This window comes from Megalops cyprinoides, chromosome 17 (assembly GCF_013368585.1).
Source record: "Megalops cyprinoides isolate fMegCyp1 chromosome 17, fMegCyp1.pri, whole genome shotgun sequence".
Taxonomy (NCBI): domain Eukaryota; kingdom Metazoa; phylum Chordata; class Actinopteri; order Elopiformes; family Megalopidae; genus Megalops; species Megalops cyprinoides.
In genome coordinates, this window is record NC_050599.1 from 5711079 (window position 1) to 5722409 (window position 11331).

Here is an 11331-nt window from a genome sequence, read left to right on the forward strand (position 1 = left end):
GAGGGAATACAAAGCCCTTAAAGGTCATCATCTAGACTTCTAGAGGGTTCAACAATCAATATTCTTATTCAGAATTTGCCAGTGTTACTTTAGAAGACATTTGGCTGGCTTTAAGAGTTTGTGGTATGTTATGTTCTGTATTCCACTAAACATTACCATTTTACTGATGGGAGAGAAGTAAAAACTTGTTAGCATCAGGTTGATGGCTGTCAGCACTGATCACTGCACTGAGATCCAGAGGAACAACTTACTTGACACCAATCCCCAAACATTAGAGGCCACATGAGTTCAGCCATTAAGGTCACCAAGAACAAAGATTCAGTTTTCAGGATCTACAGCATCAATGTTTAATACATTTGCCTGGAAATTGCAGGCCATGTTCAGCTGCAACTTAAGAGTAAAACTATCATCTTCAAATTGCTTTTGATGGAGCCCCCCCCTTCGTAACAGCTGTCATCTCCATTTACCTCATTTCATAAATAAATTACACCTTAACACAGAGTAAGATATCTTAAAGATTTTATTCATTTTTAGCAAAAATGAAAGACAAGACTGAATACAGACACGGCTGGAAAATCCGTTTTCCCCATGTGTGTGCTGTGCCCGAGTCCCATCCCCCATCTCAGGACACAGGAATGTACATCCCCCCCCTGCTCCGTGCACACACCCACCCACCAGTCTTCACTCTCACCCAGTGCAACAGGGCAACACCAGACACATGCTTCTCACTGCTAAACATTTACACGAAATCGACATCTGGTTTCCCCTCAGAACAAGGTTACTGACAGAGAGCAGCACTGGTCCACTAAACTTTACGTCATCAGTTTCACAAATTTACTGTAAGACACTGACCAGGCTTCCAAGGAAAGTGGGGGGTGGGGGCAAAAAACGAAAAAAAACCAAAACAAAAAAAGGGCGTTCGTTGGAAAAGTGAGGTAGAGGATGGCACAAGGCCTCTTAGTCCACTTCCTCCATGCGTGAAGTGTCGTCGTCGCCCTCTAGTGGTGGAATCTCCTCAGGAGCTGGTGCAGTGCCTGGTTCTTCTGTGGGGATGTCATCATCGTCAATTCCTGGTAAGAGAAAAAAAATTTCAGTTATCCAAAATATTTAGAATGAGACAAATTCACCACCTCAAAGAATGTGCACAGTGCACCAAGGGAAATAATGCAGAGACCAGGGCTTTTTCGCAAAATGTTAAGATTTGAATCCCAGGAGGTCCCCTGTACTTCAGAGAAATGTACTTATATGTGAGAGTTACTTGCTGAAAATTCAGTAAGTACCAACACCCACTATACTTAAGCCACCGGACAGGAGATAGCTGGAGGGGGGGGGGGGGGGGTGTTTTACAATGTCTGCGTAACACATTAACTGTAAATATGGATGTTGCCCCGGTGACAGGGTTTGCAGCTTACCCAGTCCGAGTTTGATCATCCTGTAGATGCGGTTGGAGTGCGTCTGGGGGTCGTCCAGTGAGAAGCCGGAGGACAGCAGGGCGGTCTCGAACAGCAGGATGACCAGGTCCTTCACCGCCTTGTCGTTCTTGTCCACCTCAGCTTTCTGCCGGAGCGTCTCGATGATGGGGTGGTCGGGGTTGATCTCCAGGTGCTTCTTGGCCATCATGTAGCCCATGGTGGAGTTGTCCCTCAGGGCCTGGGCCTTCATGATGCGCTCCATATTGGCCGTCCAGCCGTAGGTGCTGGTGACGATGCAGCACGGAGAGGAGACCAGGCGGTTGGACACCGTCACCTGCGGGACAGAACCGAGGGCAGCGTGAGCCAGGTACCGACCCCGTTATTCGCAGCATTCAGGTTTAACCACACCAGCTGTGCCGAGTTTGGGTTAGCTCACGACAAACAAAATTCCAAAGCAGACACAGTAGCAACAAGTCAGCAAAATCGTGCAGGGAGTACATGTTAGATTTCACTCGAAACACTCATCTAATTTAGCTCGGGGGGGTTCAAAGTTAAGTCTCAAATCTAAGGCAACTGCCTACTACTGCTGTTGAATACAGCCTTCCTCAAGCACCTACTAAACTAACTGCCACACTTCTGCCATTGCATTCCACCTTCAATGGCAAAGCTAATTTCAACTGCCACAAACCACACAAAGTGGCAAACCGCATCCATCCAGCAGCCTTAAGCTACGAGAACAGTGACTCACCCAGAGTGCCATTTGGCTACGGTGCACTAGGATGCCTGTGAGCAACCAAAATAGTGAAATGACATCAGTGCTTGCCCGAGTCATTCCCATGGCTACTTAAGAAACCCAACATGACTGGCTGCTCCTGAATTTTAAAGGAAGAGTGGCCTTTTCACTGTGCGCACACACACTTACCTTTTCCACTTTCTTGTCGAGGATCTCCTTCATGAGCTTGCAGAGGTTCTCGAACTTGGCCTTGTCCTCCTCCATCTTCTTCTTCTCCTCCTCATCCTCGGGCAGCTCCAGGCCCTCCTTGGTGACGGAGACGAGCGTCTTCCCGTCGAACTCCTTCAGCTGCTGGACGCAGTACTCGTCGATGGGCTCCGTCATGTAGAGGACCTCGAAGCCGCGCTTGCGCACTCGCTCCACGAAGGCGGAGTTGGCCACCTGGTCCTTGCTCTCACCTGAGCGACACCACAAAGCAACACTTTCAGTGTGTGTGAAAAGCAGCATCCTTAACGCTGTATTGTCATGTCGCACAGGAAGGGCGGTGCATTACGTGAACGTGACTACATATAATCCAAGTTCAAACCAATGTACTAGATTGAGCTTAATCTTGCACTCAGTTTTGGATGAGCCACCAGAACATGGGATGGAGAGTGACAGTAGCAGCAGTGGGGTGCAGTGGTAAGGAGCAGGGCTCAAAACTGAAAGGCCGCTGGCTCGATTCCTTGCTGGGACACTGCTGCTGTGCCCTTGGGCAAGGTACTTGACCCAGAATTGCCTCAGTAAATATCCAGCTGTGTAAATGGACAACGTGCAAAACTATGCTATGCAAGTCGCTCTGGACAAGAGCGTCTGCTAAATGACAATGTACGCAACAGCCCCACCCTATTAAACTGATCTGGACAACATAAGAACGCTGTCTCCAACTCAAATCCATTCGGGGGTTTCATGAAGCTTACCAGTGATGTAGTAGATGGACTTCTGGTTCTCCTTCATGCGGCTCAGGTACTCGGTGAGGGAGGTCATCTCATCTCCGGACTGGGAGCTGTGGTAACGCAGCAGCTCTGACAGCTTCTTGCGGTTCTGGGAGTCCTCATGGATGCCCAACTGGAAACGAAGGGAAGACCGAAACTTGCTTTTAGGGAATGATCCATGTCAGCTCAACCGGATCGGTTCCATGACAGCATGTGCTTCATTTTTCCACCAAATTTCAGATGCTCTCAAACATTTTACCGCTGATCAAGAACACTACATGAGAACCTTGACTTTAACAAACTACTTCTCCACATTCATGTTTTACACTTGATCTGCCGAAGACTCTAGTCATGCCATATTTGCATTTCTGAGGTGCACTGTGCCACCGCCTCGGCCTGCTGGAGCCAACACCTCCATTCTTCTTGCAACAGCGTTTTCTGACAGCCGCAGGGAACCCCCGCTGACTGCACAGATGTAGGTGGCATATTTGACAGTTAACACTGCCCTGCCAGAACACTTCATGGTAATCTGTAGGGTCAGACCTAGTGATCTAGTACAGGCTTCATATATCTGACCTAGCCAGAACTCAAGACATGGAGTAAGAACTTCCCCAGAGTACTGGATTTACTAAACAATTGTGGTAAGGAAACCAAGTCAAGTTAAGTCCCAGTCTTAGTACCACTGAAGTGAGGAGTTAACTACCTTGAGGTTCTTGGAAAAGGATTCGTAGAACTTCTTGTAGTTTTCCTTGTCCTCCGCCAGCTCGGCAAAAAGCTCCAGGCATTTCTTCACAATGTTCTTCCGGATCACCTTCAGGATTTTGCTCTGCTGCAGCATCTCTCTGGAGATGTTCAGGGGAAGATCCTCGGAGTCCACGACACCACGGATGAAGTCTGCAGAGGAACATGGAAATAAATACCCAGCTCCAGAGAGGCAATGCAGACCGGCCATATGAAAAGAACAAAGGTCTGTCCATATGACAGGACATTATTCTGGAACCGAAGTTCCCTAAACCTTGAAAGAAACTAATGGCTTTAATTGCTGATGAACAAAGACTGTTCATATTTCAAATGTGGATCAATGACAACAAAAGCTGAGTGCGTCGTTTGCATTACCCAGGTAGTGCAGTACTTCCATTCTTAACTGTTTGCTCTTAACTAATGTAATGTGAAATGTAACTGACTAGTTAAGAAAATGGTTTCATAACTTCATGTTGTGTCTGCCACAAAACAAAGTCACTGACAGACTGACCACAATGTCAAACTGGGAATGAAGCTGCAGGATGTCAGCTTGGCACTACAGATGCATTCGTAGAGCGTAAATCTGCATTCTTACTCAGGTACTCGGGGATGAGCTCCTCGCAGCTGTCCATGATGAAGACCCTCCTGACGTACAGCTTGATGTTGTTCTTCTTCTTCTTGTTCTCGAAGAGGTCGAAGGGCGCGCGCCTCGGGATGAACAGCAGGGCGCGGAACTCCAGCTGGCCTTCCACGGAGAAGTGCTGCGGAAGCAGAGAGACGGCGGTCAGCACACGAGGTTAACAGGAGCGGACATCTGACAGACCATCACACAATTCCCCAAGCCTCACCTTCACCGCCAGGTGGTCCTCCCAGTCGTTGGTCAGGCTCTTGTAGAACTCTCCGTACTCCTCGTTGGTGATGTCGTCGGGGTTCCTTGTCCAGATGGGCTTGGTCTTGTTCAGCTCCTCCTGGTCGATGTACTTCTCCTTGATCTTCTTCTTCTTCTTCTTGTCCTTGTCCTTGGCGTCTTCCTCGTCGTCGGACCCCACGTCCTCGATTTTGGGCTTGTCCTCCTCTTCCTCTTTCTCCTCCTTCTCGGCCTTCTCCTCCTCGGCCTCGTCGTCACTGATTTCCTTGTCACGCTCCTTTTCCACCTGAGAACGAGAAAAACTTTCAATCTTGCCCATACTCTCTAGCAGCATTTGTGATAAGGCTCTACCTTCACTTCTTACAAGACTGTTTAAATTGTTTGAGCAATTTTACACTGTATACACTGGATTTTCAAAGGAACAGAACCTGAATACATTTAGAAATGGTGGCATAAAGAGAAATAAACACGGGTCTTTGTGATTCCCCAAAAATGGATGGTGCTGTCATCAACACACTGAAACCACCATTCCGCTTATGCCTTGGACAGAAAGGTTTTGACTAGTTAAGCCAGATCAGTGATTGACTATACGCCAACACCAACACCCATTACAGGGTTTATGAATCCTAACCCTTCCATCACAATCTTTGACGCTACACTTACAAAGAGGGTGATGGGGTAGCCAATGAACTGAGAGTGCTTCTTCACAACCTCCTTGACCCTCTTCTCCTCAACGTATTCAGTCTGGTCCTCTTTCAGGTGCAAGATGACTTTGGTACCTCGGCCAATAGGTTCACCTGCGAAACAAATAGAAAAAACGCCTTGTGGAAATCGTTCTCTGACCACGATACCCAGAATTCAACACAAGAAAAAGCAAGCGGACAGAAACAAACAGGTAACCGAACATTCACTTCACTAATGCATTTGCTTTGCTCTTACGTTCAATGTTTGCCCAACAGGTGTATGATCTTGTGCTGTGCGTTTTGTGCCACATGGCTCAATACGCAAAACGTTGACCATGCATTGCACCAAGAACACATTTAATGTGGATTAGCATCCTCCAAGAGTCCATCTCAAGACACCTAATGTTCACTTCAGTTTTCAGAGCTGCGTTAGCGTACCATGGTCCAGCCTGACAGTGAAGGACCCGCCAGCAGAAGACTCCCAGGCATACTGCTCATCGTCGTTGTGCTTGGTGATGACAACCACCTTCTCGGCCACAAGGTAGGCAGAGTAGAAACCCACACCAAACTGGCCAATCATGGAAATATCAGCCCCAGCCTAAAGGGAAAAGGACAAAAGTTAATGAAACATTTACATGATACCAAATATGCCCCACACACTGGAGTCACCGAGATGGAGCCAAATCTGAACTAATTAGCATTAAGAGCCTCCCGTATTAAAACGGAACAAAAGGCTGACAGGCAGGCAGATATTCAGACACGTGCGCACACAGACACACTAACACACACATCTGGCTAACACCCACACTTAACTGGAAAGAAGGTGGGGAGATGAACACAGGTTCTGTTCAATTTATAAGACTTCAGATCATTAACTGGTAATGGGCCTTAAGTACAGAACAGAAAGTGCATAACTACATACATACTGGTTTTTGTGTGTATGAACAGTCCATCACTCAGATGTACCTGCAGAGCCTCCATGAAGGCCTTGGTGCCGGACTTGGCAATGGTGCCCAGGTTGTTGATGAGGTCGGCTTTGGTCATTCCGATTCCAGTGTCAATGAGGGTGAGCGTGCGCTCGTGCTTGTTGGGGATGATGTCAATCTTCAGCTCTTTCCCGCTGTCCAGTTTGCTGGGGTCTGTCAAGCTTTCATAACGAATTTTGTCCAGAGCCTGCAGGTTGAAGAATTCAGTGTTATCACCACTATGCGACCATCTGCTTTGACCCCACCCCCTAACATCTGCTACTTGTATTGCCTGCTGTTTATTTTACATGTAGTATTGAAATCAGTTTTGGATTTTGTAATCTAGTGACTAATGTATGGTAGTGAGTGTATGTGGCTTTCCTTAGTTTCTAGGCTGTCTAGTCTAGTTAGCAGAAGTTAACTTGTGGTAGGGCTTGAATAGTGTTATGCTCACTCTCACTGATCTGTGAGCATTGTTAGCCTGGTCTGACACGGTTGCTCATTCAACTTGAATGGATACACTTTTGTGCTGGAAGTTGCTCTGGATAAGAGCGTCTGCTAAATTAATGTCATGATGTGAACTGATCGTACACTTGGGACCCAATGACTGCACTGGATGCAATGTGGGCGGAGCCGCTTACATCAGAGGCGTTTGAGATGAGCTCCCTGAGGAAGATCTCCTTGTTGGAATAGAAGGTGTTGATGATCAGGGACATCAACTGAGCGATCTCTGCCTGAAAGGCAAAGGTCTCAGTCTCCTCCTCTTGGCGCATTTCTTCAGGCATCTGGGGGAAAAAGCAAATTGCAGGTCCATCAAATGCAACTCCTTACCACCAGTGATGGGGAGAGTGTCAGGAACCCCATAATGTGACTATGGTTCATACTAGATTGACGGCACAATCATGACACTGGTAGAGCTAGGTCACCTACATCAGAATAGTTTTTTCTCCCCCCCAATCAAATTGCCCTGGTGTAACTCGAGTAATGTATTGTGATGCAAATAAACGGCAGCAATTCCTTTGAGGGCAGGATTATATGGAGAACAGTCCTGACAGATGGAATCTTAGTTAAATCATAAATTCTTTCTATAGACACATTGTAGGTAAACCTAAATATATGCCTGCAGAGCTCAAAAGGCTCAAAACTTTGCAAAGTTTGAACTTTAAAAGAAAACTTAAATGAACGTTTGAAAACCACTTGGTTCCGGGATTGGTCGGAAAAATCATAGTTAATGTAATGGTGCCGGCTAGGATGACGAGACATAACTGCATTGCAGAGGGAAGGACAACTAACTGCAGACCCAGTCTCTACTGCGTGACACAACACTAACGGACGTTAATCCTCCTGGATGTTCAAGTTTGGTCATCTAGTTATATGGCTGAGTAGTTGACCTACTTCTTCTCTTCGTACAATTAGTCAACAACCCGATCTGTATAATTATTAACCAACTTCATCTGATACAGAAGCCAACTGGATATGCTCTTCCGCTACATCCAAAAAAGTTCAACATTCAGATCGGCTGATCTAACAAGGAGAAGACACGCTCCGTTGTTAGGTCCCGATTTTCTGCACAATCATTCAGTCCATTTTGCATTTCCTTGCTTTCGCTACACACCTCCGGATGTTACGCAACGTTACCGGCTGAGCAAGACAACATGGCGACCTCAGAGGAGACAACGGCCGCACCAAACACGTGGGTAGCCAACAGAGTGGGTATCAGTGCAAAGCTTCAATAATCAAAACTACATTTAAAGACGGAACCATAATTTTCGTTCGTTACGACCATAACTCAACGCCGTGACGCTAGTTTAAATATCTGATACGCAAGTTTAAATGGCTTGCCTTAGAAGAGGCCATCAGGCCAAACAGTTATAGAGCCATCGAGTAGTACACGGCTGGCTACCTGGAACTCGGATAATTGAAAAATACGTTAGATCCATAAATTAAGCTCGTTAGCTTGTTAACCAGTCATTTCCATTTGGTAACCACACGCCAGGTGCCATCCCAACCACGTCGTAGTAACCCGATAGCAAGCCCGGAAAACTGTTAATGACCCCCATAAATACAACGGTAACACATTTTTGAGCTTTTACAAACAAACATTTAAAGCAGGTGTTTCAAACACCCAGCAGCTAGTCCAGTTTGCCAGTTCAACCGTAGAGAGGCTCGGAGCGCACAATGCGGGATAGCGCTAACAAATAAGACGGGTGTGTGAGGAGACACCCCGAGGTCGTCAACAATGGATAAATAGTAACGTTAGCTACTAGCTAGCAGACCGACAAAACCCACCAAATTAGTCAAATGGAACCTGCTAACTGCCTAGATGTGACTTTTAGCAAAACTAAGGCGTTAATGGGACAAACAGTAAGCATTACACCTGATCAATACAACCGATAGGTTTCAACGATGCGGGGCCCTATCTATTCTTCTTTACAGCCTAGTACATTTTGTGCAGACTTCGCCAGTCCAAAGAACAAATTAATTTAACGTTGTCTCGCGTAATTTAGGAATACACATTAACATACCCTTTCGTTTCGTTGAGTTTATCTTGCGTTTCTTGAATAAAATGCGACCAATTTGTCCGGTCCCTTCTGCACCTTGACGCTAGGAAATAGAAAGGGATTTGCGTTTAAAAAGACCGATATCTTTATAGCCTCTGTGTGTATGCGGGCGTATCCATCCGCGGCGGCAGGCCTCGTTTTATGCGGCGTTCTCACAACACTAGGGCCATTTCCTTGTGTATGTAGTGTCTCTCTGAGCTTGGCAAACACAATTATGATGTTTTAATGTGTGTAAATTGTGCACAACACGTTCATTTAAAAGTGTAAGTTAAATTGAAAAATGAAAATAATGACATGGGTCAGTTTTTAGACGAGGAGTTTATAGACTAGTGATTACCAGCATTGCTGGCTTTCTATCTGGCGTGCAATGTTAGATCATTAGGTCTTAAATATTATGTCAGTGTTATGAAATGTCTGTTAATGGGGCCTCCGGTATGTTTTTTCCTGCCACCCCACTTAGCCTGATCAACATAACGGTTAAAATGTCATCAATTGTGTGGTTACGCGATCATTATATCACTGTTCACATTATTTGCATCATTGTTCGAATAAAAATGAATAAAAACTGAACTGAAATATTGTCCAGTGTTTGGAAAGAAACGCAGGTTCAGATTGTTGGAATATTTTAATTTTGCGAGCAATAGAACAGTTAAGCATCAGTTTATCTGTGATGCGCATCCCTAGTTTTCACATGCATGCTGTGGTAACATTTGTCTACTTGCCCAAAATGAGCGAACACCGCTGGTAAGGCCCTTATGACAGGTGCAAGTCACTCAAGCGGCAATAACATGGGCATAATCACGAGTAACACATCCTACTCCTAAAATAGCATATATTAAGGATCAGAATGAGTGACCCACATCTAGCGCTCTATCTGTCTATCAAAAATAATAAGAGATGTGTGTGTGTATGTGTATATCTGTTACGTATTTTAAATATCTTTTTTTCCTTCGTATGGCTACTGTTGATACAAATTTAGCTATTTGTTTGTTTTTCCTGGACCTGCACTGGAATGAATGATTACACGTTTGTTAATCAAACTGCTATTGCGGCACTCCAGCTATATATTAATAACTACACCGCATTGACTACAATACGTTACATTACCACGGAAGGATATTTGGCCAGTCTAAATGGGTTGCGCTTCGGTTTTTTCCAGCACTTTCCATCTAAAACCCGCCTGTATGATGACGTCATACGCCTGTCAAATGCGGTGTTTTTCGCGGCAAAACACGCGGTTGGCCAGGACATGGGGAAGTTAGCAGCAGTAGCATTACAAAGGATAGGCTAAGCATAATGTGAAGAGCGTAATAGTCAGCAACAAATAGTGGGCTTGCTACGGCTAATTTCGCTTGGTATGCAGCTACGTCAGTTTCGCGCAAGATGGATACTGTGTGTAGTCTAGCTTGGTTGTAGGAAATACCTGCTAAGTGAGCTAGCTAGCGAGGTGGTGAAAGTGAAACAATCTGACGTTACAATGTTGGCTACCCCCACAATCTATCTGAACAGTAAGCGATTCGTTATAGTTATCTGTACTGTCATTCTTCATTTAAAATATAATTCTGAATGATTAACGTACAATTTCGATAAGAAAAATAAATCGACACCCGCTTCCGTGTTTCTTAGTCATGTGATCATATGCAGGGCCATGTTGGTTAGCTGTACAGTGTATGATTCAGTGTGTGAGGAAGGACTTTCCCATCTAATTATGAAAGGTTGCTGAATCATAGCGGACTTCTGAAAAATGACTGGACTCAGACTAACTTTAACGACATTGGATGGTATAAGACAAAATAACGGGAAAGGATTTTTTTTGCAGAAGCTGCGGCAAGAACTGAGAGTTAATTGTTTTTTTTTGCACATAATGATCCCATCGCGTTTTTGCAAGGATATGAATATACCAAAAATTTCGTATAAGCTCTACATATAGTTCGAAGTTACTGCAGCGGTAACAGTGGGAGCCCCTGAGCGGGGCCCCTGACGTAATATTAAGTCGGGGGAAAAAAACTGTTCTGCAGCGTTAGATTGATTAGATCTAAAATGAATCGCCAAAAGCGCATTGCCAAAATAAATCACTTATTCTAAACATCTGAGACAGGAACCACTGATAGGCTGCACTGCACCCTTGCCACTGATGGTAAAATAAACGTGATGCTATTACAGATGTGTTGCAGATTTTATATGTAAATAAATGTAGATGTTTGTGCAGAGCTCAGGAAGTGTATCTTGGCAGTAGTTGGTAAGAACATTAATGGTACTGCTGGTGCAGGGTTCACAGGTGTTCAGAATGTAGAGAAGGCTGTAAAGTGGCCAGATTAAGGGAGTACATCTTGGGTCATAATCCATAAACATCAGGCTGTGAATAAATTGGCACATGAACCCATGTCTTGCTAG

The 11331-nt window shown here is 45.2% G+C and overlaps 1 protein-coding gene across 1 annotated transcript; it reads right to left on the reverse strand.

The window, feature by feature from the left end:
* Positions 1–558: 558 nt before the first annotated feature.
* On the reverse strand, positions 559–9000 carry hsp90ab1 (heat shock protein 90, alpha (cytosolic), class B member 1). The gene is made up of 12 exons (XM_036549176.1): positions 8902–9000; positions 7018–7161; positions 6378–6584; positions 5850–6009; positions 5392–5525; positions 4709–5014; positions 4456–4621; positions 3823–4013; positions 3105–3252; positions 2335–2603; positions 1413–1746; positions 559–1070 (listed from the first exon to the last, which is right to left on the reverse strand). The coding sequence occupies exons 2-12, from the start codon at positions 7159–7161 to the stop codon at positions 958–960; spliced, it is 2172 nt and encodes a 723-aa protein (XP_036405069.1). The 5' UTR covers positions 8902–9000; the 3' UTR covers positions 559–957.
* Between the last annotated feature and the right edge of the window lie 2331 nt (positions 9001–11331).

Bases quoted from the DNA above. Each gene is read 5' to 3' on its own strand.
- hsp90ab1 (XM_036549176.1), bottom strand. From the start codon at position 7,161: ATGCCTGAAGAAATGCGCCAAGAGGAGGAGACTGAGACCTTTGCCTTT. The intron at 4,014-4,455 runs GTAAGAATGCAG...GTTCCTCTGCAG, and splicing joins GCTCATCCCCGAGTACCTGA to ACTTCATCCGTGGTGTCGTG. The intron at 2,604-3,104 runs GTAAGCTTCATG...GGTGTCGCTCAG, and splicing joins GTCCATCTACTACATCACTG to GTGAGAGCAAGGACCAGGTG.